This window comes from Equus przewalskii, chromosome 26 (assembly GCF_037783145.1).
Source record: "Equus przewalskii isolate Varuska chromosome 26, EquPr2, whole genome shotgun sequence".
Classification (NCBI taxonomy): Eukaryota; Metazoa; Chordata; class Mammalia; order Perissodactyla; family Equidae; genus Equus; species Equus przewalskii.
This window is the reverse complement of record NC_091856.1, coordinates 32,510,361-32,519,000: the sequence shown is the minus strand read 5'-3', so window position 1 is coordinate 32,519,000 and position 8,640 is coordinate 32,510,361. Positions and strand designations below refer to the sequence as shown.

The following is an 8,640-nucleotide window of genomic DNA, read 5'->3' as shown; positions in this document are numbered from 1 at the left end:
CCCTTCATGCTGCCAGGATGACATGCAAACTTCTAGATCTGGCCACACAAGCCGCCCATCCTGCACCAGGAGATCCGGCCTGGAACTGTCCCCATGGGCCCAAAGAGACAGCTTCTGGCTTGCCCCATGGCCTTCACACACGCTGTTCCCTTAGCCAGAAATACGGTTCTCCCTCCCCTCTTTGTCTAGTGAACTCTTGCTCCTCCCAGGACACCTCCTCCAGGAAGCCTGCCTAGATGCCTGAGACTGGGTTTGGAGCCCCCTGTGCTTGGTTTGGCCTCTGGACCTGGGGCCCCTGTGTCAGTTCTCTGCTCTCTCCATAGGGCTGTGACACACAGCAGGTGTTTCATAGTGTCTGTTCAGTGAATGAATGGGAAATGGAGGCTAGAAAGCATCTACCCAAGGCAGAGGCCAGCCTGAGCAAGAACGCACAGCTCTGGCTGCCCCCTGGGCCCCCCAGGCCCCCTGGCCCTGGCCCCACGGTCCAGGCAAAGGTCTTTCCCCTGCTCTGGCCCCCGAGGCAGGTGGGGCCCGAGCCAGCTCACAGAACGCCCCTCACCCCTTCTTCAGCTGGAGCCTGTGCCCCCCTCACGCTCATCAGTGCCCACACTCTCCCGCTGCCCAGAGTCCCAACCGTCCAGCCACAAGGAAGCCACAGGGCGAGTGGGTCACCCTTCCCCGGGCGCATCTGAAGAGGGCCACGCTCACCCCATGAGAACCATGTTTCCATGGTGGAACTCCGGAAGCAGCACGGGAAGAATAACGGGGTGAAATGGGGGAGGGGGGATGCGCCATTCATGGGTGTTTAGGAGGAATTTAGGAATTACCATTCTTTCTAAAACAAAAATGGGGACCGTCTGTCATGCAAGGATTGTCATGTGGCTCTGGCCTGTTTGAGGTCGCCCAGGAGAGGCAGCCTTTGGGTGGGAACACGGGCATTTTGGGGACACCCTAATGTGGGGCCGGCAGGGCAGACTGTGGGACTGTGAGAGGCCCAGCCTGTCGACTCCAGGAGGGTGTCATTGCTCTGTCACCATCAGGGCTGCCCCTCCGGAGGGGTTGAGCATCTTTGTCCTCTGGGGGCGGGGAGTACTGGCCTGCTTCCTGGGGGCTGGGCGAGGTTACTTTTAGCAGAAGGATCCCTTACCTTCCCTGGAGGGTGTGCCCCTCAGAAGGGGTGGCATGGGGCCAGGGGGAGGGCACTGGCTTTAGACACTGCCCCTCACCCCACAGTTTTCGGCAGACTCCTCATAAATGATGTCACCAGCTGGTGGCACCTGTGTCCTCTGTCGCCTCCAGTTACCATCTGCGAAACGCTGGGTGGGGGGACTTGGGAGGTCTTCCAATGGACGTGACTGTCAGGACCACTCCTCTGCCCTGTGAGCCGCCCAGGACCTCCACTCTGCACCCTACTTTCTGGGCCATGTGCCCAGGCCCCTCCACAGTCAAATGCCCAGAGGGTCCCACACCTTCTGCACGTCCACAAGCAAGGGATTTAATTCCAGCATATGCCCCACACACCCGCTGGCCACTCCAGGAATCCATGGTCACCCACTTTGCCCCCCTATAGGGCACAGATAGGGGAGGGGTCCTGCCCAGAGTCACACAGCACCTGGGTGTCCGTGGGGTCCAGGGCAGGTGTCTGTCCCTCCCTCACCCCCCGCATCCCCGCCCCTGAGCTCTGCAGGGTGACCGAGGACTACATTTCGAGGAAGGCACAGAGAGGAGGGCAGCTGGCCGTGCCATGGCCTGTAATCGGTTTGCTGCCCTTAGCTGCCCTCCCACAACCTTTTGGGGCTTAAAAAATTTTTTATTTTTTAAAGACAAAGCTTTTTGGTTTTAATACACAAAGTAAGTGATGTCCTCGGCGAGCTCCTGCTCCACCTTCCAGCCCAACCCCTGCAGGGGTCACGGGCCGAAGTCTCCAGTGGCCGTGGACAGGGGCTGAGCTGGGCTCCAGGCGTCTCAGCAGCTTCTCGAGGCCCAGGAGTCCGGGCCGGAGAGAGGGGCCAGGAGAGCCCACCCAGCCTGTCCTGGGGGCGGGGGCCAGAAGAAGGTCACTTTCCTGCGTGTCTGCCCTCTTTTTCATTGCTGTGAGGCCAGGGGGCAGCTGGGTCCTGGCGGGGCCGGCCGTCAGTTCACCGTGGGCACCTGGCTGTGGTGCAGGCTGAACTCCTTGGCCTTGAGACGCAGGCTGGCGATGCTGTTGGCCATGTTGACCCCCGGGGTCGTGGGCCCTGAGCCTCCAGGGCTGTAGGGTGGCACTGTGCTGGGGCGACATAAGACACAAGGACATGTTGGTGTGGCCGGCATGCTGCCCAGAGCGGACCACCGCTGGCTGTCGGTCCTGGCCCAGCCTCTTCCACCTGCCCCTCTCCTTAGCTGGCTCTGCTGGTAAGCCTGTCCCTGAGGGTGGGGGCGACCTGGCTGCAGGATTTGGGGAGGAGGGAGAGCGCCCTCGGTCAGCACTGGACACGGAGCCGCCTCTGTGCATTTGTGGGCATTCCCTGCTGGACCAGGGGCTTCCCGAGAGCAGAGCCTGGGTCCTGTTCACCCCCGGCGCCTGCACTGGGCCTGGCGCACAGCAGGATGGAGGGGGATGAACACGCACCTGCATCTAAGGATGCTCTTGGTCGTTGTCCTGCCCAGGGAAGGACGAGGCAGGGAGGGAGTTGGGGGAGCTGTGAGGCTAACGTGGGGTCACTAGGACTCAGACCCTACAAGCTGACCTGCTGGATCTCGCCTCTGACCGGACTATGGCTCCAGCAGAGCTGCTCACACAGATCAAGGGGCGGACAGCACCCCCTGGAGTTGTGGGGTACAGAAACACAGCTCCCTCGCCCCTCTTCCCTCTTCCTGCCCTGCCACCTCGGAGCCGTTCCAGCTTTCACTGGGGCAAAAGTGCCCCCAAACTTGGCTCTGGGCCCCTGCCAGGCCCCCGGGACAGGGAGGCCACTCCCTCAGCCCTCCCAGCCTCAGTTTCTCGCTTGGAGGGTCCACACAGGGTGCTGGGGCTCCTGTGCCAGCCTAGACATCCTCCTCTAGGGTCTCCACTTCCTCAAGGTGACGGGGTTCTTCCTTCCTCCTCAGATAGTCCTTGTCTTCTCGCCACTCCACACACGCACACACACGCTAACATTCGTGTGCACACGTATGCACACACACACTCCTGTGCACTCACAGACACATGCAAGCACACTCACATGCACAAGTTGATGTGGAAATGCACACACAGTTGTGCATGCATGCTCGCACTCGTGCAACACACACGTATATCCTTACACACTCACACGCACACACACACACTTACCCACACATCACTTGATGGACCCCAGGCCCAAAGGGCACCATTCACGGCTCTCTTCAGATCCTCAAAGGAGGCTGGGCCCCAAAAGGCCCCATGGGGTCCCCTGGCTGCTGCCCCTCCCTGCCTGCAGGGGGGGGTCCCAGCTCTCACCTGTAGGGGGACGAGGCTGTCCAGGAGAGATAGTCAGGACTCAGGGCAGTGGGCCGGGGAGCCACGGGCTGCTCGACGGCGGCCTCCTGGCTGTAGGACTTGAGTAGCGAGGCCGAGTGGCTGGCCAGCATGGCCCGCTCGTTTCGGCGGAACTTGGCCCGGCGGTTCTGAAACCAGACCTGCGGGTGGAAGGAGTGGTGAGCAGGGCCAGCGGGCTGCAAAGGGGACCAAGTCCTTTTGACCCTGGTGTATGCCGGCTCTGCCACCCACCCTGGACTGGCAGCTTCACCTCCCTGAGCCTTGGTTTCCTGCTCTGTCAAGTGGGCGTGATAAATGGTGCTTGCTGTGGGGTAGGGATGTGTTGGGGAAAAGGGCAAGTGAGTGAATGAAGGAATGAGTAAATGAGCACAGAGCGGGCGCGAGGCTGCAAGGAGAGCGTGCACACCGGGCACCCAGCTCAGCTGGCACAAGGTGGGTGCTGAACACTTTAAAATGACTTTTATTTATCACAACTCTTTGTGCCAGGCACTGCTCTAAGCTCTTTACAAATATATCAAGTCCTTTAATTCTCATAAGAACCCTACAAAAGAGACCCACGTGATCCTTATTTTACAGAGAGCCACCTAAGGCACAGAGAGGTTCAGTGACTTGCTCAAGCTCACACAGCTAGTAAGTGGAAGGGCTCGGATTTGACCCTCAGCCCTCCCGGCCTCCAACGCTCCTTGGTCGTAGGACACCTCCCCTTGGCACCTCCATGACCCTGGGGGGACGGTGGCTGCCCGCTCCCAGGGGGCGCCCGCGAGGCCCAGCGCTCACCTGGACGCGCGCCTCGCTGAGGTTGACGCGCCGGGCGAGCTCCTCGCGCACGAAGGCGTCGGGGTAGTGCGTGCGCTCGAACACGCGCTCCAGAGCCTGCAACTGGCTGCTGTTGAACGTCGTGCGGTTCCGCCGCTGCTTTTTCTTCCGCTTGGCGCCGCTGCCACGCCCCGGGCTGGGACACTCGCCTGCGGAGGGGCCCGAGGGTCAGAAGGGGGAGGTGGCACGTGGCGCCCCAGCGCCCGCTGCCCGAGGGCGCCGTACCCCTGCCGAGTCAGGCACCTTCTCAGCACTAAGCGCTGTGCTGGGGTCTCCCTCTGCAGACGGATGGTCCGGCCCCCCGGGCAGGAGCGCTTCCCTTAACTCACTCCTTCATTCATTCCTTCGCTCATCCCTCAACACGCATGTACAGAGCGCTTACCATGGGGCAGGCGCAAAGCTGGGGGGTGGGGATATAATGGTGAACAAAACAGCCAGGCCCCTGTCCTGTGGAGCGAGGGCACAGGCACCTGCTCCCATGAGGGACAACTGACCCGGTCAGGGAGGGCCCAGGAGACACGCGAGTGTCCTCAGCACCTGGCCCAGGCTCTGGGGCATGGTAAACATCCTCCCACCCCCACCACCCCATGGATATTTGTTGTTGATTATAACAGTACATAATAAAGAGCAGTAAGAGTCACAGTTCTCAGGGTCCACTGCGTGCAGGCTCTTTAGCCCCACAGACACCGGATGCTCATGGGAACCCTATGGGCCGTGGCTGCTGTCTCATCACGCCTAACGCATGGAGGGCGGCACCAGCGAGGCCCGGGTCTGCAGCCCAAGGTCAGGCACCCAGTAAGTCACTGCTAGAGGAGGGATTGGAACCACCATCTGGCACCAGAGTCCTGGTCCTGTTCACCAAACCACACCTGCCAGCTGCCGAGAGCAGCCTTCCAGAGGGCCCCGCGATGCAAGAGGTCATGTCTGAGCACCCGGAGCACCTCTGTGTGCCTGGGGCTGTGCGGGGTACTGGCGAGAGACGAATCGGGTGGATTCATCGGCAGGCCCCAGAAGGAGACATCCGGTGCCAGCGGATAAGGGCTTTGCCAGGGCGCGGGAGGATGCTCGGCTCTGGTGGGCAACGGGGAGATGATCGGGGAGGCTCCTCAGGAGAGGTAGTGCTTGAACTGGGTTTTGAAGGATGTACATGAGTTCTCCAGTCAGACCAGAGGGAGGAAGGGAAGGCACTCGAGGCAAGGCGCAAGAGGTGGGCGAGACCGGGGGGTGAACCCCAGCGGGGGAGCTGTTCAAGGGTCTGTGCCGGCCTGTGGTGCAGAATTAGCTGCTCAGGTGAGGACGTCCAGGGGACTCTGGGGAAAGCAGTGCCAGTGATGACACCGTCAGGACACTTCCTGTCCCTTGAGGGGACAGCTTGGAGGGCGGGCAGCTGACCATCGCCACATTTAAATTATATCCAGGAGCAGAGCTGTTGACCCTTCATCCCCGAGGGCCCAGCTTGCTGCCCACTCCTCCAGGGAGCCCTCCCGACCCCCTGGGTCCTCATGGGACCCCCTCCCCTCCGCTGCACGCACGCGGCACTTAGCAACAACACTGCCCAGTTCAGCGCTTCCTTCTGGAGCTGATTTTCTCATTAAAAATGTATATTTTAATAACAGAGGAATATCACTGCTTGTCACGGTAACAGATTCAAACACCAGAGAAGGGAAAAGAGTAAAACGAAATACTCCCCTCTCCCCAGCTCCGCTCCCCAGGCCTTACAAGATTACAAATGCACATTTTAAAAAATTTACAAGCACGGGGTCCTGATAAAAACACTGTTGCCTCAACTTGCCTATTTTTATTTAATAATATTCCCGATGCCGTTCCATCCCGGTACAACAAACCTAACTTCCTTCATTTGGGTTGTTTTCCATACTCTATGTTCCCTCTTATTCCCTCCCTCCACCTGCTGGAACTCGCTTTTTAAACTAGTTTATCCTTCCAGAACTGCTTTTTGCAAATACAGTATGTCTATTTTTTCCCCCTCTTTATCAAAAGGTAGCATGCCATGTACCATCCTGCACCTCACTTTTTTCCCACTTAGCAGTAGGTCCCAGGACCCTCCCTGCAGGGCACAGAGGTCGTCCAGGTTCCTCTCACAGCTCCGCAGCCCCCGTTGTACAACGGTACCGCGCCTTATTCACCCGGAGCCGTCTGATGGCCACTTGCCGTGTTTCCAATCTTTTGCAACTAAAAGAATAGCACAAGGAACAGCCTCGTGCAAACATGATTTTCTATTTTTTGCCAGTGCATGTCAGGGACAGATTCCTAGAAGTGGGATTGCTGGGCCAATGAGTAAAACGCTCGATGTGGCCAAGTTCCCCCATCACGCTGCCCACCAGCGGCGTCTGGGAAGGCCTGTCACGCCCAGTTTGGTCAACAGAGCATACTGTCAACTTTCTGGATTTCATCCATACCTGCAGTTTTGCTCCCCAGTTACACGTGCCCTCTATAGGTCCTGTGTTCTTTGCACAGTGTCGGGCATTTGTTCATCCGAGCTTCTAGAACATTCCAGGCCCAGCAATGGCTACCACTGCACCCCTGCTTTTACACAAGCTCCCAGGTTAGCAGGGCTTACTGACTCTTGGGCAACCGACTGATTCAATTTGAGGCTCGAGTGTTCCCTGAGACTCGTAAATGCTGGTGGCGGGGAGGGTGGGGGTTGTCAGGCAGGAAGCAGAGGGTACCTGGAAAAAGATGACTTTACAGCTGGGTTTGGACCAGTGGTTCTCAACTGAGGGCCATTTTGCCTCCAGGGGACATGTGGCGATGTCTGGAGACATGTGTGATTGTCAGATATATCCACAGTGCTGGAGGTGAGAACCTTGCTTTAGACGGATCACCAGGAGTCTGTTTGGGACTTTGTCCCCTTTGGGAAGTACTTGCACACACAGGAGACACATGTGGGGGTGGGGGAGGCAGTGGCAGGGGACACCGAGTGGCCCCACGCGAGCTGGCTTCAGGCTTCACTCCTCACCTTCTCCTCCAAGAAGAATCGAAGATGGATGAGAATGCCTTTCCACCCCCCAGCCCCTTGAGCGAGAGGAAACCTTAAACTGAAACAACAAGGGTCCGAGTGCTGAAAACCTGGTGGTGATCAATAGCCGGAAAGCGGGATGGAAGCTTCTGGAACACCAGCCATCGCAGAGCAGATTTCAGTCCCCCGTCAGGCAACGCTGCTTGGGCACACACCCAACGCAGGAGGCATTTCAGCCAAAAAAGGAGACTTTTCCGGACCTTTCTGAGCAATACAACTGAGGGTGTTGAAATGAAAACCATTTTGCAGCTTTTGCCCCGCCAAGTGGGCGCCGGAAGAAACAACTCCTCTTTCGCCCGCGCCCAGCGACCTGGAGCCAAAAGCCTCACGCAAAGGCATTTGTCGCCAGCCGCCCGCCAGCCCCAGGCCCGGCCCCACCCCGACGCCAGCTGGGCTCCACGGGGGCCCGGGGGCCCGGGCTCGGCTCTCGCCTCCTTCCCCCCCGAAGGCGGCTCTGATGGGATGAGCTCAACAAAAGTTGGTTTGGGCCAGGAACAGTGCCAAGCGCTCCAGATGCCTCCACCCACTGGCTCCTCGCACCCGCCCCATGAGCTGTTCCCCGATCTCACACACAGGGAAACTGAGGCTCTGAGAGTGGCTGGCCCAAGGTTGGTCAACTGGGATGGGAATCTGTGTTGCTCAGAAGGCGCAGCCCGCCAAGGCTGTGAGCCTGTCTCCGAGGGGTCTCCTCCCTCATCTGCCTTGCTCCCAGGGCAGGTGACGCCGGGGTCTGTCACTTTCTGAGCCCCGGCTCTGGGAGGCGCCGTGGAGAGGCCCTCTAGACTCACGTCATCTCGCTGGTGCGGAAATGCCCGTGGGTCTCCAGCCCAGCCCATGGGAAGTCCGGCCCTGGGTACCTCTTTGTTCTAAAGGAAGACCTCATCTCTGGGAGCTGTGAGGGACAGTGGCTTGCCCAAGGTAACCCAAAGTAACGGCGAGCGGTTTGGCTTAACTTAGTGCCAAGAGCCTAGTAACTGTGCGAGACATGCTTGCTTGTGCGCAAACGGCTTCGCGCCAGAAGATAAGGATCTCGCTCACTGGTCCTTGGGTCCCCTCACACCAGCCCACAAAGAAAGATGGGTCTGCAGGCCCTGCTGTGGGCAGAGGCTGAGGGAGGGGCAGCCAGGGTTGAGGAAGAGGCAGGCAGCATCTTGGAGGTGACCCAGGACTCGAATCCACAGCTCTGGACTCAGCCAGGGCTCTGGGTCAGGCTTCTGCTCCCCAGCGGATGTGCTGGATATTTATTACCACAAGTTCCTGAATCACCTCTGACAAATGCATTGTGGTGGGC

General features: G+C 59.1%; 1 protein-coding gene across 1 annotated transcript in view; it reads right to left on the bottom strand.

Moving 5' to 3' along the window:
* Nucleotides 1-1,789: 1,789 nt before the first annotated feature.
* Nucleotides 1,790-8,640, bottom strand: part of PRRX2 (paired related homeobox 2) — a 44,074-nt gene continuing 37,223 nt past the window's right edge. The window contains exons 2-4 of the mRNA XM_070596911.1: nucleotides 4,274-4,461; nucleotides 3,458-3,636; nucleotides 1,790-2,269 (exon numbers count right to left, since the gene is read on the bottom strand). Coding sequence (XP_070453012.1) covers nucleotides 2,134-2,269; nucleotides 3,458-3,636; nucleotides 4,274-4,461 — 503 coding nt within the window. The 3' untranslated portion in view covers nucleotides 1,790-2,133. The remainder of the gene's footprint in view (nucleotides 2,270-3,457; nucleotides 3,637-4,273; nucleotides 4,462-8,640) is intronic.